The sequence below is a fragment of the Hyla sarda genome, chromosome 1, assembly GCF_029499605.1.
Source record: "Hyla sarda isolate aHylSar1 chromosome 1, aHylSar1.hap1, whole genome shotgun sequence".
Lineage (NCBI taxonomy): Eukaryota > Metazoa > Chordata > Amphibia > Anura > Hylidae > Hyla > Hyla sarda.
In genome coordinates, this window is record NC_079189.1 from 263,565,120 (window position 1) to 263,588,096 (window position 22,977).

The 22,977-nt window shown below is 43.5% G+C and overlaps 1 protein-coding gene across 5 annotated transcripts in view; it reads left to right on the forward strand.

Moving 5' to 3' along the window:
• Nucleotides 1-223: 223 nt before the first annotated feature.
• The window catches only part of LOC130368109 (oocyte zinc finger protein XlCOF19-like), a 59,492-nt gene continuing 36,738 nt past the window's right edge, over nt 224-22,977 (forward strand). The window contains exons 1-3 of one of the 5 annotated variants that reach the window (XR_008892288.1): nt 224-336; nt 8,050-8,151; nt 16,663-16,856. Coding sequence is in view for 3 of the 5 variants with exons in the window: in XM_056571409.1 (XP_056427384.1) it covers nt 7,508-7,664; nt 8,050-8,151 (259 nt within the window). In the remaining 2 variants the exon portion in view is untranslated. Of the gene's footprint in view, nt 337-7,477; nt 7,665-7,692; nt 7,829-8,049; nt 8,152-16,662; nt 16,857-22,977 lie in introns of those variants that run through there. The other 4 variants (XR_008892290.1, XM_056571418.1, XM_056571409.1 and 1 more) reach the window with 4 other exon arrangements.

Consider the following 22,977-nt stretch of genomic DNA (forward strand, 5'->3'; position numbering starts at 1 on the left):
ACCAAAAACTATTGCGTGCAGAAACTCTATGGATACTAAAGATGCACGCAACAGGCAACATAGGGTTAAACGATAGGACTGAACTATCAGCATGTTTTTAGTCAGAGCACACCTTCACACTATTCACGTCAGTCGGACACATGACTGTGATCCGAAGACGTGATTGGATGATCATTGCACTCACCTGTGTATATATATGGAGCACAGATAGGAATAGACATGGCCGGAGGAAGCACACAGGAGCTCGGTCGCATATCACTATCCCCCCACTACCCTCTCCCTTTGTTATATTCATGTGAGTATGCTTCAATAAAAGAAGAACATACCAGCTGAATGGTGAGTTGCCGATTTCTTTCTCTTCTTTTGGAACATATGAATATCTCATTGTGTCAGAGCACCACCAGCAGCATCTAGCTACACCAACGCATATTCAACACGTTTATTTCCACTAATACCGCAGTGCCGTGCTACTTCTTATATGAACTAGCATTAAAAAATAATTAAAAAAAAGATACAGTAGTGATGGAAAAAATTGTATTTAACAAAATGTATCTTTTTTATAAAAAAATGTTTATAAATTTTTAAACAGGGATCAATTTATGTGGGCGGGCAGGGCACTAAAAATATAGCCGACAATAATAAAAATGTAGTGTGTGTGTGTGTTTTTCACTTTTTATTCTTTATTTTTTAGGTGGTACTAATACTCCCAGCATGGAACACACACTGTTCCACGATGGGAGTAGTAGTACTTGTACTAATTGACAGATCGCCCCGGATTCCATTGCGATCCTTCTGTATAATGTATAGATGCGGGTGGCCGCTCTTCTATGGTCCCCTGCACTGCCGTATATATACACCTATTCATATTTCCCACAGAGAGCTGTGATTAGCCAGATGGTTCCAGCCAATCCCAGCTCTCTACAAGAAATATACGGCACTCTCATCTCTGCACAATACTCCGGCCAGTGATGTGAATAGAACATCACTCATTCATATTTCCCTCTGAGAGCGGGGATTGGCTGCCACCATCTGGCCAATCCTTACTCTGGGCGGAAAATATGAATGAGTGAGGTTCTATTCACATCACGGAGTATAGTGCAGAGATGTGAGCGAGCGCTGTATAGAGCTGCTTCGCATCTCTGCTATATAATGGACAATCGCATCGGGCGATATGTCTATTAGTACAGATTGCACTGCGGTTTTTTCAGGCGTTTCTTCTTGCGGTTTTTTCAAACCAAAAAACGCAGGACAAAAAAAAAAGTGGAAACTTAGCCTTATGGGGTATTTCAAATAAGAAGGCCCTTCAAATCCACTTCAAAACTGAACTGGTCCTTGTGAAAAACTGGAAAATTGCTGCTGAACTTTGAAGCCCTCTGATGTCTTCCAAAAGTAAAAACATGTCAACTTTGTGATACCAACATAAAATAGACATATTGTATATGTTAATCAATATATAATTTATTTGGAATATTCATTTTCCTTACAAGCAGAGAGCTTCAAAGTAAAAAAAAAATGCTTAATTTTCTATTTTTTCATAAAATTTTTGAATTTTTCACCAAGAAATGATACAAGTATCGACAAAATGTTACCACTAATATAAAGTAGGATATGTCACGAAAAACTATCTCGGAATCAGAAAGGTAAAAGCATCCCATTTTAAAAGCATTAATGCTTAAAATGGTCAGATGTGCGAAAATGCCGGGTCCTACAGTGAAGATTGGCTGGGTCCTTAAAGGGGTACTCCGCCCCTAGACATCTTATCCCCTATCCTTTGGACCCCGGGGATCGCCGCTGCAGCACCCCGCTATCATTACTGCGCAGAGCGAGTTCGCTCTGCACGTAATGTTGGGCAGTACAGGGGCTGGAGCATCGTTACGTCACGGCCCTGCCCCTCGTGACGTCACGGCCCGCCCCGTCAATACAAGTCTATGGGAGGGGGGCGTGGTGGTTGTAACGCCCCCTGCCATAGACTTGCATTAAGGGGACGGGCCGTGATGTCATGAGGGGCGGAGCCATGACGTCACGCTGCTCCGTCCCCTGTATCGCCCGTCATTACGCACAGAGTGAACTCGCTCTGCGCAGTAATGATAGCGCAGTGCCGCAGTGCCGATCCCCGGGGTCCCCAGCAGCGGGACCCCAGCAATCTGACATCTTATTACCTATCCTTTGGATAGGGGATAAGATGTCTAGGGGCGGAGTACCCCTTTAAGGGGTTAAAGTGTAGGGTTTTCTTCCCAGAAAATTTACATGATTTTCAGTGCGGTTTTCAGAAAAGACGAGTGATTTTGGATGAAATGTAGGGAACACGCCCCTTTTCCCGAAAACATTGCCCATTTTGTAGTTTTTTTTTTTTTCAGAGTGATACAGATTCTTTCGGGTTTTTTCTGTCGCACATTCTGTCGCAAAACAAAAAGAGTTGGAATCCTGTTAGTAAATGAGGGCCAATGTTACCAAAAAAGGTACACAAATAAGTAATTTTTTTTGGGCCATAGATTTTGTGGTAAAATGATTGATGTCATTCCTAGTAAAATTGGTGATGCAAAAAAAAAATGTCCTCATGTAGGTCTGTAGGTGGAAAATTTAAAGCGTTATGCTTTATACAAGGTGAGGAGGAAAAAACTAAATTGCAATAATGAAAAAACCCTGAGTCCTTAAGGGTTAAATTTTTCTCTTCTCTCCCCCCAGCATAGTCTCATCCTGTAATGTCTCTCTCCTCCAGCACATAGTCTTATCCTGTAATGTCTCCCTCCTATCACCCCTCAGCACAGTCTCATCCTGTAATGTCTCCCTCCTCTCTCCTCCAGCAGTCTCATCCTGTAATGTCTCCCTCCTCTCTCCTCTAGCACAGTCTCATCCTGTAATGTCTCCTTCCTCTCTCCTCCAGCACTGTCTCATCCTGTAATATCTCCCTCCTCTCTCCTCCAGCACAGTCTCATCCTGTAATGTCTCCCTCCTCTCTCCTCCAGCACAGTCTCATCCTGTAATGTCTCCTTCCTCTCTCCTCCAGCACAGTCTCATCCTGTAATGTCTCCTTCCTCTCTCCTCCAGCACTGTCTCATCCTGTAATATCTCCCTCCTCTCTCCTCCAGCACACAGTCTCATCCTGTAATGTCTCCCTCCTCTCTCCTCCAGCACAGTCTCATCCTGTAATGTCTCCTTCCTCTCTCCTCCAGCACAGTCTCATCCTGTAATGTCTCCTTCCTCTCTCCTCCAGCACAGTCTCATCCTGTAATGTCTCCCTCCTCTATCCTTCTCTCTCCTCCAGCACACAGTCTCATCCTGTAATGTCTCCCTCCTCTCTCCTCCAGCATAGTCTCATCCTGTAATGTCTCCCTCCTCTCTCCTCCAGCACAGTCTCATCCTGTAATGTCTCCCTCCTCCTGCACATAATCTCATCCTGTAATGTCTCAATCCTATATCCCCCCGCACAGTCTCATCCTGTAATGTCTCCCTCCTATCTCCCCTCAGCACAGTCTCATCCTGTAATGTCTCCCTCCATCCTGTAATGTGTGGTGTCGGGTGAGGGTAATGTGCAATTGACCTTTTTGTGATGCCAGGGCGTGGTTAACTGATACACCACCCGAGGTTGAGCCAGCTTCTCCTGTGCCAGGCATGGAGCAATAAATACTCTGACACAAGATTACAGATAACTGGCTTTACTGAGGCAGGATAGATGGTAAAATCCGTTACAGCTCAGATTGGTATAAAGGGAGCTGCAAGATGGACCTTGTAAGCTTATAGGCTTGCTAGGACTTATAGTTAATAGTTCTGTGTATGATTGACTTGCTGCATGGCAACCGCCGCTTGACTTTAGGGACTTGTATGACTAATTTGAACGACTTGAATCCCCGGTACTTAAAGTGTACTCGTCAGATCCAACAATTTTTAAATATATCACTCAGTACCTAATCCTGACCATGTACATCTAATTTTTATGTGTCTAGCATCTTTATTTATTTTTTTATTACACTTTTAATTTAGCTCACTAGTCTGAATTCCTCTCAAAGGGAAAGGGCGTGGCCTCACTGTGCAGGTCTCCGCCCCCTCCCTCAGTATGCTGTCTGCTCACATCTCCCCTAGCATTAGCAAAACTACAACCCCCAGCATGTCCTCACTGACAGAAGCGGGACACAAGCTGACAGTGGGAGGGTTTTTCCTCCAGCTGTGAGCCCTGAGCTCATAGCTGTCAGTCAAGGAAGTGTGTCCATGACATAGGTGATGACGCATGGACACAGCAGGACTAGTATGTGTCCAAGCAGGCAGGGGGGGGGGTTGTTTGGCTTTTTCAGTATGAAATACAAAACATTTTCTAAGGAAAGCAATTTCAAAACCTATTGTTTTTACATGCTTTACAACATATCAAATGTATTTGTATCTGACAGTGCCCATTCGAGAGCTTACCGCTAGGCTTTCACCTGCGCACAGGGATTATTCTTTAGCAGATGCGTGGTTGCAGGATTAGATTTGAAGCCTCCTCAGAACACCTCACAGACTCAGTTCCAGAGTCCTGAGTAATGTGGGCCCAATACGGACACTGAAGGCAACATCTGCCACACAGGGCAGGCAGGAGGCTATATTCTGTACTGGGTCACCACAAATGTCTCCCTCCTCCTGCACATAATCTCATCCTGTAATGTCTCCCTCTACCTCCCCTCAGCACAGTCTCATCCTGTAATGTCTCCCTCCTCCTGCACATAGTCTCATCCTGTAATGTCTCCCTCCTCCTGCACATAGTCTCATCCTGTAAGGCTACTTTCACACTGCTGCTGGGCTCCACCACAAACAGCCATTAATTTTTACCTTTAATGGCCGTTAGTGTGACGGAGCCCAAAGGGAGGCATAATAGGCACAGAGCATCCCATTCACTTGAATGGGATTCTCTGACGTCCGTTATTATGGCCATTATTCCACCAGGAGATAGCGAAGAAAGACAGCACACGCACACATTTTTCTCCCGCTATCTTCTAACGGCCATCACACTGCTAGGCACTAATGGCAGTGTGAAAGGAACCTAATTTTTTCCTCTTATCTCTCCCCCCCCCCCCCCCCCCCCAGCACAGGCTTATCCTGTAATGTCTCTCTCGTCTCGCCCAGCACAGTCTCATCCTGTAATGTCTCCCTCCTCTATCCTTCTCTCTCCTCCAGCACACAGTCTCATCCTGTAATGTCTCCCTCCTCTCTCCTCCAGCATAGTCTCATCCTGTAATGTCTCCCTCCTCTCTCCTCCAGCATAGTCTCATTCTGTAATGTCTCCCTCCTCTCTCCTCCAGCACAGTCTCATTCTGTAATGTCTCCCTCGTCTCTCCCCCAGCAGTCTCATCCTATAATGTCTCCCTCCTCTCTCCTCCAGCATAGTCTCATTCTGTAATGTCTCCCTCCTCTCTCCTCCAGCATAGTCTCATCCTGTAATGTCTCCCTCGTCTCCCCAGCACAGTCTCGTCCTGTAATGTCTCCTGCATCTCCCCCAGCACAATCTCATCCTGTAATGTCTCCCTCCTCTCTCCTCCAGCACAGTCTCGCCCGGTAATGTCTCCCTCTTCTCTCCCTCCAGCACAGTCTCATCCTGTAATGTCTCCCTCATCTCACCCAGCACAATCTCATCCTGTAATGTCTGCCTCCTCTCTCCCCCAGCACAGTCCCATCCTGTTATGTCTCCCTCCTATCTCCCCCCCCCAGCACAATCTCATCCTGTAATGTCTCCCTCCTCTCTCCTCCAGCACAGTCTCATCCTGTGATGTCTCCCTCCTCTCTCCTCCAGCACAGTCTCATCCTGTGATGTCTCCCTCCTCTCTCCTCCAGCACAGTCTCATCCTGTAATGTCTCCCTCCTCTATCCTCCTCTCTCCTCCAGCACACAGTCTCCTCCTGTAATGTCTCCCTCCTCTCTCCTCCAGCACAGTCTCATCCTGTAATGTCTCCCTCCTCTCTCCTACAGCACAGACTCATCCTGTAATGTCTCCCTCCTCTCTCCTCCAGCACACAGTCTCCTCCTGTAATGTCTCCCTCCTCTCTCCTCCAGCACAGACTCATCCTGTAATGTCTCCCTCCTCTCTCCTCCAGCACACAGTCTCATCCTGTAATGTCTCCCTCCTCTCTCCTCCAGCACAGACTAATCCTGTAATGTCTTTCTCCTATCTCCCCCCCAGCACAGTCTCATCCTGTAATGCCTCCCTTCTGTTTCCCCAGCAGTCTCATCCTGTAATGTCTCCATCCTCTCTCTCCAAGCACACAGTCTCATCCTGTAATGTCTCCCTCCTCTCTCCTCCAGCACACAGTCTCATCCTGTAATGTCTCCCTTATGCTTCCCCAGCAGTCTCATCCTGTAATGTCTCCATCTTCTCCAAGCACACAGTCTCATCCTGTAATGTCTCCCTCTTCTCTTCTCCAGCACAGTCTCATCCTGTAATGTCTCCATCGTCTCTCCTCCAGCACACAGTCTCATCCTGTAATGTCTCCCTTATGCTTCCCCAGCAGTCTCATCCTGTAATGTCTCCATCTTCTCCAAGCACACAGTCTCATCCTGTAATGTCTCCCTCTTCTCTTCTCCAGCACAGTCACATCCTGTAATGTCTCCCTCCTCTCTCCTCCAGCGCACAGTCTCATCCTGTAATGTATCCCTTATGTATCCCCCAGCAGTCTCATCCTGTAATGTCTCCCTCCTCTCTCCTCCAGCGCACAGTCTCATCCTGTAATGTATCCCTTATGTTTCCCCCAGCAGTCTCATCCTGTAATGTCTCCATCTTCTCAAAGCACAGTCTCATCCTGCGATGTCTCCCTCCTCTCTCCTCCAGCACAGTCTCATCCTGTAATGTCTCCTTCCTCTCTTCCCCCAGCACAGTCTCATCCCATAATGTCTCCCTCCTCTATCCTCCTCTCTCCTACAGCACAGTCTCATCCTGTAATGTCTCCCTCCTCTTTCCTCCAGCAGTCTCTTCCTGTAACGTCTCTCTCCTCCAGCACAATCTCATCCTGTAATGTCTGCCTCCTCTTTCCTCCAGCAGTCTCATCCTGTAACGTCTCTCTCCTCCAGCACAATCTCATCCTGTAATGTATCCCTCCTCTTTTCTCCAGCAGTCTCATCCTGTAACGTCTCTCTCCTCCAGCACAATCTCATCCTGTAATGTATCCCTCCTCTTTTCTCCAGTACACAGTCTCATCCTGTAATGTTTCCCTCCTATCTCCCCCCAAGCAGTCTCATCCTGTAATGTCTCCCTCTTCTCCCCAGCACAGTCCAATCCTGTTATGTCTCCCTCCTATCTCCCCCAGAAGTTTCATCCTGTAATGTCTCCCTCCTCCAGCAGTCTCATCCTGTAATGTTTCCCTCCTATCTCCCCCCCAGCACAGTCACATCCTGTAATGTCTCCCCCAGCACAGTCCCATCCTGTTATGTTTCCCTCCTATCTCCCCCCAGCACAATCTCATCCTGTAATGTCTCCCTCCTCTCTCCTCCAGCACAGTCTCATCCTGTAATGCCTCCTTTCTGTTTCCCCCACCAGTCTCATCCTGTAATGTCTCCACCCTCTCTCTCCAAGCACACAGTCTCATCCTGTAATGTCTCCCTTATGTTTTCCCCAGCAGTCTCATCCTATAATGTCTCCATCTTCTCCAAGCACACAGTCTCATCCTGTAATGTCTCCCTCCTCTCCTCCAGCACAGTCTCATCCTGTAATGTCTCCTTCCTCTCTTCCCCCAGCACAGTCTCATCCCATAATGTCTCCCTCTTCTATCCTTCTCTCTCCTCCAGCACACAGTCTCATCCTGTAAAAATCTCTCTCCTCCAGCACAGTCTCATCCTGTAACGTCTCTCTCCTCCAGCACAGTCTTATCCTGTAATATCTCTCTCCTCTCTCCTCCATAGTCTTATCCTGTAATGTCTCCCTCCTATCTCCCCCAGCACAGTCTCATCCTGTAATGTCTCTCTCCTCCAGCAGTCTCATCCTGTAATGTCTCCCTCCTCTCTCCTCCATCACAGTCTCATCCTGTAATGTCTCCTTCCTCTCTTCCCCCAGCACAGTCTCATCCCGTAATGTCTCTCTCCTCTCTCCTCCAGCACAGTCTCATCCAGTAATGTCTCCCTCCTACGGTATTAGATTCGGAGATGGCTTCATAGAATCAGGAATTGCGGCGCTGAACCAGGCATGGAGACGTGAAGGTAAGTTGAACCAACTTGAATTCATTACCCACAATGCTACGTGTTTCGCTGCACACCTGCAGCTTCATCAGGCATGGCAATACAGGGGAACACCCCGGTTTAAATACCCTAGAGGCGTTAACCCTTGAACAGCAACATTTTGTAGAAAAGACAATAAAATTGTATATACATACATATTTCTAATTATACAACAATAAAAAAGGTGATAAAAAGCAGTTACCAATGGCTATCAATATATATACAGATTTTTTGCAAAAACCTAATTTTATATAGCTGAAAACGCGTACTCAAATTCATACTATGTGGTATTACGTTATATGGTGTTTTGAGATTGCATCTAGAACAGTACAGGTATTGTTTCAGTTTTAACCCCTTAAGGACCGAGGGTTTTTCCGTTTTTGCATTTTCGTTTTTTCCTCCTTGCCTTTAAAAAATCATAACTCTTTCAATTTTGCACCTAAAAATCCATATGATGGCTTATTTTTTGCGCCACCAATTCTACTTTGTAGTGACATCAGTCATTTTGCCCAAAAGTCTACGGCGAAATGGAAAAAAAATCATTGTGAGACAAAATTGAAAAAACAAACGCTGTTTTGTAACTTTTGGGGGCTTCCGTTTCTACGTAGTACATTTTTCGGTAAAAATTACACCTTATCTTTATTTTGTAGGTCCATACGATTAAAATTATATCCAACTTATATAGATTTGATTTTGTCTTACTTCTGGAAAAAATCATAACTACATGCAGGAAAATTAATACGTTTTAAAATTGTCATCTTTTGACCCCTATAACTTTTTTTTATTTTTCCGCGTAATGGGCGGTATGAGGGCTCATTTTTTGCTCCGTGATCTGAAGTTTTTAGCAGTACCATTTTTGCATTGATAGGACTTATTGATCGCTTTTTATTCATTTTTTTATGATATAAAAAGTGACCAAAAATGCACTATTTTGGATTTTGGAATTTTTTTGCGCGTACGCCATTGACCGTGCGGTTTAATTAACTATATATTTTTATAATTCGGACATTTCCGCACACGTCGATACCATATATGTTTCTTTTTATTTACACTGTGTTTTTTTTTTTTTAATGGGAAAAGGGGGGTGATTCAAACTTTTAATAGGGAAGGGGTTAAATGTAAATGTTTTAACTTTTTTTGCAGTGTTATAGCTCCCATAGGGACCTATAACACTGCACACACTGATCTTTCGCATTGATCACTGGTTTCTCATAGGAAACCAGTGATTGATGATTCTGCCGCTTGACTGCTCATTCCTGGATCTCAGGCACTGAGCAGTCATTCGGCGATCGGACAGTGAGGAGGCAGGTAGGGAACCTCCAGCTGTCCTGTAAGCTGTTCGGGATGCCGTGATTCGGCTATCCAGAACAGCTCCCTGAGCTAACCGGCATGCTTTCACTTTCACTTTAGATGCGGCATTCAACTTTGAATGCCGCGTCTAAAGGGTTAATAGCGCGCGACACCGCGATCAATGCCGCACACTATTAGCCACGGGTCCCAGCCGTTGTTAGAGGCCGGGCCCGACCCGCTATGACCCGTTATAGATCGGGAGCGGACACATGACGTACCGGTACGTCATGTATCCTTAAGGAGTTAAACATTAATGTACAAAACCATTCATGTTATAGGCATGTAAAAAAATTGAGCGAAAATTTTTTTTTTTTATTTTCTGCAAATTACCGCATTTGATGTATTCACACTACGAAGTGGTAATTTTATGTGAATGGATTTATTTAGATTAAATGTATGTTATGGCCTGTTGGTATTGTGCATAGACTATATTTCAAAGGAGAGCATTTTATTAAGGATATTATTTTTGTTAAAAAGAAATATATATATATAAAAAAAAATGTGTGTTAAAAATATATACGAAAAGCTATAGAATATCTGTCAAGTATATTATCGTGCACAAGACAGTAAATATATAGCAAAATTAGTGTCACAAGAAACAAGACCTTTAATATCGTAAGCATTATTGGAGTGAGATGATTTAAATTGAGTTTTTTGTTCCTTAATAAGTGCACAACACATACATCGGCTTTTGCCGCAGGGGGTACATAAAGACAGGGTGTTCATCTATAGATTTTAATCTTCCCGGAGCTAGTAAATTTAGCAAATTTTTTGACTGTCTAAACATAATATTTGGAGAATGTGGAACTAATTCTTTAAGAACAGGATCATTTAAAATGATCGGCCAATTTTTGCGAAATATCTTTTTGATATTTATTGCTTCACTGTTAAAATTTGTCACCAAAATTAAACCTCAATTTTTGATTAACCGTTCCAGAGGAATTATCAGTATTTTTTTTTATGTAACTGTTGTTTTTCTTTTGGAATGACTAGTTCAGATTGTTTTTTATTTTTTACTTTTCCATATGCTTCTGATAAGAGACGTTTGGGGTACCCCTTTTCTGCGAAACGTCCCCTAAGGACAGCTGCCTGCGCATCAAAATCCTCATCGAGAATACAGTTTTTCCAGATGCGCAGGTACTGTCCATAGGGGGAAGCCCCATCAACTTGTATAGTGTGCACTTTCATAGTTCAAAAACAATTTACATCTACTTTTTTAACCCCTTCAGGACCAAGCCCATTTTGGCCATAAAAGTGATGAGTTTTTACTTTTGGAAGACACCAGAGGGCTTCATAGTTCAGCAGAAATTTTCCAATTTTTCACAAAATTTTCAAACTCACTATTTTTCAGGGACCAGTTCAGGTTTGAAGTGGATTTGAAGGGTCTTCATATTAGAAATACCCCACAAAAGACCCCATTATAAAAACTGCACCCCCCAAAGTATTCAAAATGACATTCAGTCATCATTTTAACCCTTTAGGTGTTTCACAGGAATAGAAGCAAAGTGAAGGAGAAAATTCACAATCTTCATTTTTCACACTCGCATGTTCTTGTAGACCCAATTTTTAAATTTTTACAAGGGGTAAAAGGAGAAAATGTATACTTATATTTGTAGCCCAATTTCTCTTGAGTAAGCACATACCTCATATGTCTATGTAAAGTGTTCGGCGGGCGCAGTAGAGGGCTCAGAAGGGAAAGAGCGACAAGGGGATTTTGGAGAGTATGTTTTTCTGAAATGGTTTTTGGGGGGCATGTTGCATTTAGGAAGCCCCTATGGTGCCAGAACAGCAAAAAACCCTCACATGGCATACCATTTTGGAAACTAGACCCCTTGAGGAACATAACAAGGAATAAAGTGAGCCTTAATACCCCACAGGTGTTTCACGACTTTTGCATATATAAAAAAAAAAAAATATTTTTTTCACTAAAATGTGTGTTTCCCCCCAAATTTCACATTTTTCCAAGGGTTAATAGCAGGAAATACCCCCCAATATTTGTAACCCCTTCTCTTCTGAGTATGGGGGTACCCCATAAGTTGACCTGAAGTGCACTACGGGCGAACTATAATGCTCAGAAGAGAAGGAGTCATATTTGGCTTTTTGAGAGCAAATTTTGCTCGGGGGGCATGTCGCATTTAGGAAGCCCCTATGGTGCCAGAACAGCAAAAAAAAAAAAACACATGGCATACCATTTTGGAAACTAGACCCCTTGAGGAATGTAATAAGGAATAAAGTGAGCCTTAATACCCCACAGGTGTTTCACGACTTTTGCATATGTAAAAAAAAAATTTTTTTTTCACTAAAATGTGTGTTTCCCCCCCAAATTTCACATTTTTCCAAGGGTTAATAGCAGAAAATACCCCCCAAAATTTGTAACCCCATCTCTTCTGAGTATGGAGGTACCCCATAAGTTGACCTGAAGTGCACTATGGGCGAACTACAATGCTCAGAAGAGAAGGAGTCATATTTGGCTTTTTGGGAGCAAATTTTGCTCAGGGAGCATGTCGCATTTAGGAAGCCCCTATGGTGCCAGGACAGCAAAAAAAAAACACATGGCATACCATTTTGGAAACTAGACCCCTTGAGAAACGTAACAAGGGGTACAGTGAGCATTTGCCCCCCCTCCCCCCCACTGGTGTCTGACAGATCTTTGGAACAGTGGGCTGTACAAGTTTTCATTTTCACGCACCACTGTTCCAAAGATCAGTCAGACACCTGTGGGGGGTAAATTCTCACTGCACCCCTCATTACATTTCGTGAGGGGTGTCGTTTCCGAAATGGGGTCACATGTGTTTTTTTTTTTTTGCGTTTGTCAAAACCGCTGTAACAATCAGCCACCCCTGTGCAAATCACCTCAAATGTACATGGTGCGCTCTCCCTTCTGGGCCTTGTTGTACGCCCCCAGAGCACTTTGCGCCCACATATGGAGTATCTCCGTAGTCGGGAGAAATTGCGTTACAAATTTTGGGGGGCTTTTTTCCCTTTTACCTCTTGTGAAAATGTAAAGTATAGGGCAACATCAGCATGTTAGTGTAAAAAATTTAAATTTTTTACACTAACATTCTGGTGTAGACCCCAACATTTCCTTTTCATGAAGGGTTAAAGAAGAAAATACCCCCCAAACCTTGTAACACAATTTCTCCCGAGTACGGCGATACCCCATATGTGACCCTAAACTGTTTCCTTGAAATACGACAGGGCTCCAAAGTGAGAGCGCCATGTGCATTTGAGGCCTAAATTAGGGATTTGCATAGGGGTGGACATAGGGGTATTCTACGCCAGTGATTCCCAAACAGGGTGCCTCCAGCTGTTGCAAAACTCCCAGCATGCGTGGACAGTCAACGGCTGTCCGGCAATACTGGGAGTTGTTGTTTTTCAACAGCTGGAGGCTCTGCTTTGGAAACAGTGGTGTACCGGACGTTCTTATTGGGGGAGGGGGGCTGTGTAAGGGTATGTGTATATGTAGTGTTTTTAACTTTTTATTTGATTTTGTGTAGGTGTAGTGTAGTGTTTTTAGGGTACAGTCACATGGGCGGGGGATTACAGTGAGTTTCCCAGCGCAAAATTTGCTGCATCTCAAACTTGCAGAGAGAAACCCACTGTAAAAGCCTCGCCCATGTGAATGTACCCTGTACATTCACAGGGGGGGGGGGTGCACCAGCTGTTGCAAAACCACAACATTATTATACAATGGTCTCCAAACTGGGGCCCTCCAGATGTTGCAAAACTACAACTCCCAGCATGCATGGTCTGTTAGTGCATGCTGGGAGTTATAGTTTTGCAACAGCTGGAGGCACACAGGTTAGCAAACACTGAGTTAGAAACAATGTTTCCCAACCAGTGTGTCTCCAGTTGTTGCAAAACTACAACTCCCAGCATGCCCAGACAGCTGAACGGCATGCTGGGAGTTGTAGTTCGGCAATATCTGAAGGGCCAGATGTTGCTGAACTAAAACTCCCAGCATGCCTGGACAGTCAGTGCATGCTGGGAGTTGTAGTTTTGCAACAGCTGGAAGAGCACAGATTGGAGACCATTATACAATGGTCTCCAAACTGGGGCCCTCCAGATGTTGCAAAACTACAACTCCCAGCATGCCCAGACAGCCAAAGGCTGTCTAGGCATGCTGGGAGTTGTAGTTTTCAGACTCCTAGAAGCAGCAGTGAAGTTCTTCACTGCTGCTTCTGAGGACCACATACTTACCTGCCGGTCCCGTCGCTGCTCGTCCACGTGGCCGGTCCCGCGCTGCTCATCGGTCCCGCCGCTGGTTCGGGTAAGGCTGCCGGTCCCCACGTGTTCCCCCACCTATGCCGCGAGCCCCCGCAGCCATCGTCCCCCGTTCTGCCCGACTTCCAGGGGCGGGCAGTGCGGGGGATCTGAACTTTCACCCTAGATCACTGTGATTGGTCCACAGGGACCAATCACAGTGATCGCTGACCAGGACCATCAATGAATGGTCCTGGGGGTGAAGCAGAAGTTGTCCCCTGCTGGAAACAGCGGGACTTCTGCTGATTAACCCGTGCGATGCTGCGCATCGCCGGGTTAACTGAATGTCATTTATAAACGCCGGGATGCGCGAACGCACTGCACAACCCGGCGTTTATATATGCCATTCTGCGGGAAGGGGTTAAAGTAAGTCTTGGTAATTATTTGGTTTATTTCAGATTTTGAAATTTCAAGGTCCAAAAATTGTATGGATTCATTTGAAAAATGCATGGAGAATTGAATTCCCCATTGATTACCATTTAATTCCTTAACAAATTCTTTGGCTTGTGATTGTGTGCCACACCATATAAAAAATAAATAACAATGAAAAAAACATACATAGTTTTTAAAAGCCAGGGACTGTGCTATAAATAGGGACTAGAAACACCCCATAAATAAATGAGCATAACTGGGGGCGAATCGAGTACCCATTGCACAGCCCCTGGTCTGTCTGAATATACAGTGCGGATCAAAAGTTTGGGCATAAAAAAGGAAAGGAAAGATGGAAAAATCTCCAAAAGGCATCAAATTACAGATTACACATTCTTATAAAATGTCAACAAAAGTTAGATTTTATTTCCATCTTTTACACTTTCAAAATAACAGAAAACAAAAAAATGGCGTCTGCAAAAGTTTGGGCTCCCTGCAGAATTTATAGCATGCACTGCGCCCTTTGCAAAGCTGAGACCTGCTAGTGTCATGGATTGTTCTCAATCATTATCTGGGAAGACCAGGTGATGTCAATCTCAAAGGTTTTAAATGCCCACACTCATCTGACCTAGCCCCAACAATCAGCACCATGGGTTCTTCTAAGCAGTTGTCTAGAAATCTGAAACTGAAAATAGTTGACGCTCACAAAGCTGGAGAAAGCTATAAGAAGATATCAAAATGTTTTAAGATGTCAATATCCTCTGTTCGGAATGTAATTAAGAAATGGCATCAGGAATCATCAGGAACAGTGGAAGTTAAAGCAAGATCTGGAAGACCAAGAAAAATATCAGACAGAACAGCTCGCAGGATTGTGAGAAAAACTATTCAAAACCTACGTTTGACTCCACAATCCGTCCAGAAAGATCTGGCAGACACTGGAGTTGTGGTACACTATTCCAGTATAAAGAAATACTTGAACAAATATGGTCTTTATGGAAGAGTTATCAGAAGAAAACCTCTTCTACGTCCTCACCATAAAAATCTGCGTTTGAACTTTGCAAATGAACATATAGACAAGACTGATACATTTTGGAAACAAGTTCTGTGGACCGTTGAGGTTAAAATTGAATTTTTTGGCTGGAATGAGCAAAGGTACTTTGGAGAAGAAGGGTAACAGAATTTATTAAAAAGAACCTCTGTCCAACTGTTAAGCATGGGGGTGGATCAATCATGCTTTGGGGTTGTATTGCAGCCAGTGGCACAGGGAACATCTCACAAGTAGAAGGAAAAATTTCAGCAAATTTTGGATGCTAACTTGATGCCATCTGTGAAAAAGCTGAAGTTAAATAGAGGATGGCTTCTACAAATGGATAATGATCCTAAACACACCTCGAAATCCACGGGGGATTACATCAAGAGGCGTAAACTTAAGGTTTTGCCATGGCTTTCACAATCTCCTGACCTCAACATAATTGAAAATCTATGGATAGACCTTAAAAGAGCAGTGCGTGACAGACAGCCCAGAAATCTCAAAGAGCTGGAAGACTTTTGTAAGGAAAAATGGGCAAAGATACCTGAATGAATTGAAAGACTCTTGGCCGGCTACAAAAAGTGTGTGATACTTGCCAAAGGGGGCAGTACAAGATATTAACTCTGCAGGGTGCCCTAACTTTTGCAGATGCCATTTTTTTTGTTTTCTGTTATTTTGAAAGTGTAAATGATGGAAATAAAATCTAACTTTTGTTGACATATTATAAGAATGTCTAATCTGTAATTTGATGCCTTTTGGAGATTTTTCCATCTTTCCTTGGCTTCTTTATGCACATTAATACAAATTTTTACCTGGGGTGCCCAAACTTTTTATCCACACTGTATATATTGTAGAGATTTCACTCTGGGGATAGCTCTGTGATCGTCCTTGACACAGCCACAGGACACATTTCTACTTCATTTAGAAGGCAAACAACCGTTCTTTATGCAAGTCTGGCTCCTCGCCAGCTTTATTAGACAGGTTGCAGAATAAACAGAAATATAACACAGGAAAAAAAACAAAGTCCATGGCCGTCAAGCCACTGACTACACAACCCAGCATGCCCTGACTATTAACTGCAGGGCTTTTCCCTGCCAGTTAAAACACAAGTTTCCTGCAACCTTTTACTCACTGTTCACACACAGCGTTTGCAGCCTCTTGCTGTGTGTACTAAGACCCCTTGTCTGTGCACTTCACTGTTGGGTCACTCACAGCGCCTGGATGTGTGCTCCTCACAAGGACCCCTGCCTCCCCCTTTACAGCCACCTTGCTGTCTTCTTGGGAGAGCCCAGACTGTTTCCTTTCCTTATATGCAGACTTCTGCTGGCCTCATTAAATAGGCACCCGATGAGCCTCTCTGCTAGCTCACCTAGGCTCAAGGTTTTGGAAAAACATCCTTTCATTGCCCTAAAATCTGCCTCAGTGTCATAATATCCAATATATATAGGAAAAACTAAACAAGAGAAATGTTTTTCTCTCAGAAATATGAAGAGACCGGCCAGTACAGGGAATCACTTCAGAATGAAGAGGGTGGGGAGCGGAGCTGATCACCAGTATCACTGGAAGTCTTGCGAGATTACGCAACCAGCCGGAGTCTCCGTGCGTCACAGCAAGTCACGCGAGAAACAAGACTATGCAGAAGCCGAAGATAAACAGTAATGGAAGCGCGAGCAAGGTAAGAATATTATAATGCGCCACAGCAAGGTATATATATTGAAGGAAAATATGGTATGAATAAAAAGAAAGAAGGAGGGTATAGAGACAAGGAAATCTTGCACAGAGAGGAACTAAAATATGCTAAATAAAATAAAAGATAAGAAAATATACATATATAAGAATAATAAATTATTGGACAATATAAGAATAGGTACTTATCTCCTGCGTGAGCAGTAAAGAAAGAGGAAGATCATTTATATGTCATGTGATTTATATATATATATTATATATATATATATATATATATATGGTAGAATAAAGTGTCCCGCAGCACTCCAGTAGTGATCAAAATAGGTTTATTACCTCAAGGTAAGATACAACATTTTGACCGTCACCACGGTCTTTTTCAAGCATAAGCAAGTGACACACTCCTCCCATATTTATATGGGGTACAATATCAAAAGGTGATTGTGCTCAATAAAGAAAAAACATGTAATACAGTGGATACTGTGACAATTGTGTGAAAAAAGAACATAATGATACATAAAGAAAATGCATATTTTTAACAAGGCAGTGTAATCAGTGCTGTACAGTATATACAATCTGACATATATCGCATCATGTGTAAGTGACAATTAGTGCACAGGTGTATGGACATTAAAAGTAATCAGGGGAACATGCCACGAGGTCAAACACTCACCCATCTGTGGTAATGGCGGCCATTCCCTGACGCCGTGTGTGCACACGGCTCTAGGGAATTCCGCAGGCCAGCCGGAGTACAGCCAATCACAAGGGGGTGTCGCGCGTTGCTAGGCAACGACTGTAGCTCGCGGTCCGCGCACACTCACTGTGCTTCCGGATGCCGCGAGCGCCATGACACTTCAGGGAAAGTAGTGTCCTGTTTGGCGCATGCGTATAGATGTGGCTGTGAAGGCAAGCAGTGTGAAGCACCTGCATAGTATATACATAGGCACATGATTATGTACATGCACGTATGTATACGCATGCATCAGTGTATATCTGTGTTTATGTGGACTTGTCAGTTATTCTGGCTCACATAGAGATGTGTACAGAGGAGTAAAATAAACGTAGATGAGAGCAATTTCAGTCTTGGTTGGCTGCACTCGGGTGGTGAGGGTCTAGAACTGGTAGAGTGGTCAGATAGATGATGGTCAGTGGTGTTTGATCGACGTGTCCCCTGATCATCTGCACGTATACATACGTGCATGTACATAATCATGTGCCTATGTATATACTATGCAGGTGCTTCACACTGCTTGCCTTCACAGCCACACCCTGCCACCATCCTCACACTTATACATGTATACCCGTACACTCCTTACATTCTTATTTTATTTTATATTTTTTTTATTTTTTATTTTCCCCTTAACACTTAATTCTCCATTTCCAACATCCTTATACACTAAGGATTCATCCACTCATGCACATCTATCTCCCGTTATTCACTTACACACCTATCATTCTCTACATACACTCCTGTTTTCACCACACTAACACACACTTCTCATCTTCCGTAGTTACTTATACACATTCATCCACACTATCATATTACATCTGAATTGACGGACTAAGTACGGGAACTTTGCCCGCACTACACATGGTTTCATTGACAACAATACACATCTATACGCATGCATCAAACAGGACACAACTTTCCCTGAAGTGTCATGGCGCTCGCGGCATCCGGAAGCACAGTGAGTGTGCGCGGACCGCGAGCTACAGTCGTTGCCTAGCAACGCGCGACGCCCCCTTGTGATTGGCTGTACTCCGGCTGGCCTGCGGAATTCCCTAGAGCCGTGTGCACACACGGCGTCAGGGAATGGCCGCCATTACCACAGATGGGTGAGTGTTTGACCTCGTGGCATGTTCCCCTGATTACTTTTAATGTCCACACACCTGTACACTAATTGTCACTTACACATGATGCGATATATGTCAGATTGTATATACTGTACAGCACTGATTACACTGCCTTGTTAAAAATATGCATTTTCTTTATGTATCCTTATGTTCTTTTTTCACACAATTGTCACAGTATCCACTGTATTACATGTTTTTTCTTTATTGAGCACAATCACCTTTTGATATTGTACCCCATATAAATATGGGAGGAGTGTGTCACTTGCTTATGCTTGAAAAAGACCGTGGTGACGGTCGAAACGTTGTATCTTACCTTGAGGTAATAAACCTATTTTGATCACTACTGGAGTGCTGCGGGACACTTTATTCTACTATACATCACTGCTGCTGCCAGTGACCCGGGCTGCGATTGGGCCCGCTTACACCCGCTACACCTCTGCATCCCTGGTGTGCTGCTCCTCCTTGCTATCTGGATATATATATATATATATATATATATATATATATATATATATAGATTGGTTATTGAGAATACTACTAAGTTTGGTTGTACTAAGTTTTGTCTTCAACATATCTTTTAACCCTTTACTGCTGTGTAAGCGAAATAAAAGAAAGATAAAGCATAATACAAGCCTCCTGTGTGAAATAAAATTCTTTGCTTGAAATCCTTAGAGATTTCTGTACCATATTAAACATCAGGCGACCAGTATTAGAGAGTGTGAGAGCGATAACACCAAATGTAATGTAATACCCCTGCTCCCCATTGACACCTGAGACCTTGTAACACTAATGAGTCACATGACACCGGCGATGGAAAATTAGCTAATTGGTCCCAATTTGGACATAAACACATAAAGGTGTACCTCACTTTTGTTGCCAAGGTTTCAACATTAATGGCTGTTGGGTTATTTTGAGGGGTCAGCAACATCAAGCACTGTTATACAGGCTGTAGACACATGCCCAGCTCCACTGTTGGTACCCGTCTGTCCTGGAGACCTGTTGGCAATGTTGTCAATCTGTGGGCACCATGCCCCATATCTGGTGGACATGCCCATCTCTTCATTCTTTTTTGTCAACCGTCCTTGACACTATTCATACAGTTACTGGAGTTATGATTCTTAACTCTCCTGAGGCAATCCTACTGTTCATGTTTGATATTTGCTCAGCCACCTACAAGAAGTCCTTGACACGTCACTGAAAACAGCCAAAACAATGATTCTGCGAAAATGGAAATTGCCTGATCAAACTACTATTGGGGGGGGGGGGGTGGCTGGTTAAGATTGCATATTTGCAGCGCATGAATGAATTGATTGCTTTGACCCCTGTAGATACTAACCGTTACAAAAAAACATTGCTGGATTGGCTGTCCTATTAGTCATCATTGAGATACTGCAGCCTCTCTGTTTTATTGTGTGTTCCTCCTTTTTTCTGTAATCTGTCATGCTAGACGCTGTGCTTTTACCTATCTGCTCAGTTCAGGTGCTCTTATATCTTTTTCTGACCCTTTTATGTTTCTTTTAAATTTCTCTTTTTCATTTTGAACATCTCCATTTGGGGCTTCCATGCCCTGCTTCTATCATTTTTGTGCTTCTACAACTGTCCAGTTTATCTTTCACATGTAGCTATTACTGTATTTTCTGGATGCCCCTTCTTGTCTCTGTCATAATTAATTTACTCCATTGTGGGCAGTGTACCTTCTGTCAATAGTTTTTTTTTCTGTTCCTGTTTTTGTAAAAATGAAATATAACCTTCCAATGAGAAAAAAATTAAATTGTGAATAAGTAACAAAAAGAAAACCTTTAAGGTACTTAACACAGGAAGACAATGAAGAAGCAATTAAAATCTAAAGGGAAGAACTGATAAAAGCAGCAAAGCTGGAGACAAACAAAGGCACTGACAAATTTAATAAAATTAACCCTAAGATGCTTTTTAATTATATAAATAGTAAAAAAGTTAAAATTAGAAATGTCTGCCTTTTAAAAAGTAATGATGAAGGAAATCTAGAGAGTGATGTGGAGAAAGCAAATATATTTTGCTTATTTTTCTTCACTGTATTCAGTGAAAAATGATATGACAGGTGAAATAAATAGAGATAAGATATTCTCTCTTACATGTCACCTGTCTTACCCAGGAAGAAGTACAGTGTTGCCTTAAAATATAAAAAATAGACACAAACAGGTCAAGAAACTGAAATTACAAGAGAACAATACCCCTTTAAGTAATGTAATAGACAGACCCTTATTTCTAATATCTATAGTGATTCCATGGGTCAAAATTCCAGAAACTATAGGCCTGTAAGTTTATTGTTTACTAGCTGAATACCCGGCATTGCCCGGTTTTTCCTTCCTAATCCTTGTTGGGGAGGAAAATAAACAAAGGAGGAAGCTTTTGACTTCATATCCCGTCCTCATATATTGTTGTCATATCCCAACCCCATATCCCGACCTCCTATCCCGAACTCCTATCCCGACCTCTTATCCCGACCTCCTATCCCGTCCTCATATCCTGGCCTCCTATCCTGACCTCATATCCCGTCCTCATATCTCGACCTCCTATCCTGACCTCCTATCTCGAACTCCTATCCCGACCTCCCATCCCATCCTCATATCCCGACCTATAATATGTGTACCAAGTATTGAAATATCTCCAGCCGTACGGAAGTTATGTGGGAACATACATTTCCCATTGATTTGCATGGACTTTAAACAAAAACCCCGACCCTCACAAATGGGGGTAGTTAAAGGTTAAATTAGCTATCCTATATTTTAAGTGGACATATAAGTAACATGTGACCAAGTATTATGGAAATATCTCCAGCCGTTTGGAAGTTATGCTGTAACATATATTTCGCATAGACTTGTATGGGACTTTAAACATAAGCTCCGCCCCTGGCAAATGGGGGTGAGTAAGGGTTAAATCACCTATCCTATGTTTGTTGCTGACATATAAGTAACATGTGTGCCAAGTTTCATGTTAATATCTTTAGCCGTTTGGACGTGATGCTGGAACATTCACACATACATACACACACACACACACACATTGGGGGACATGTATCATTATTTGTGTATGGTAGAAGCAGTTTACCCCTTTTCCCGAATTCTAAATTATGCGCAGAATCACTAAATTTATCAATCAGAATACAAGAAAGAAAACGGTGCGCACCTCGTGCAGGTAAACAAGATAACTTCGTGTGTAAATGGTTAGATAAATGGGCCAGCAGGGTGGTCCCTTACCTTACGGTGTTATGCTCAGAGCATAACACCTGCAGTCACTTAGAAATTAGAGAGGGGTCGCAGCATCCAGGTTCCTCTGGGCTCTGGGTAGCAGGGTCCAGCACATCAATAGAAAGGTGGAGCGGATGATCCGATCACAAAAAAGTGGAACATCTGAAGGAGCGCAGACCTCATGCTCTCCCAGGCTGCTATGAAATAAATGCCATTTCTTTCCTAGCAGCCTGGGAGAGCATGAGGTCTGCGCTCCTTCAGATGTTCCACTTTTTTGTGATCGGATCATCCGCTCCACCTTTCTATAAATTTATCAATCAAGCGCAATGAGCTTCATAAATTGCGGGTAAATATAGTAATTAGAGGTGCACCGAAATGGAAATTTCAGAACCGAAACAAAACCGAAATAAAAAAAAATGTCCGGCCGAAACCGATACCGATACCGAAAATGACTTCTCCCCGTCTTCTGGTAAAATGCAGCGCTCCGCTCATTAGATTAGATTAGATTCCCCCACATTAGATTGCCAGCTCCCCCACATTCGGTCGGGAGTTCCCCCACAATAGTAGGCAGTTCCCCCACAATAGTAGGCAGCTCCCCCACAATAGTAGGCAGCTCCCCCACAACAGTAGGCAGGTTCCCAAATTAGGTCAGCATTTCCCCCACAATAGTAGGCAGGTTCCCCACAATAGTAGGCAGCTCCCCCCAACAATAGTAGGCAGCTCCCACACAATATTAGACAGCTCCCCCCAACAATATTAGGCAGCTCCCCCCACATTAGGTCAGCAGTTCCCCCACAATAGTAGGCAGGTTCCTCACATTAGGTCAGCATTTCCCCCACAATAGTAGGCAGCTCCCCCCAACAATAGTAGGCAGTTCCCACACAATATTAGGCAGCTCCCCCCAACAATATTAGGCAGCTCCCCCCAACAATATTAGGCAGCTCCCCCCAACAATATTAGGTAGCTCCCCCCACATTTGTAGGCAGCTCCGCCCCCCCCCCCCCACAATATCAGGCAGCTCCCCCCCACAAT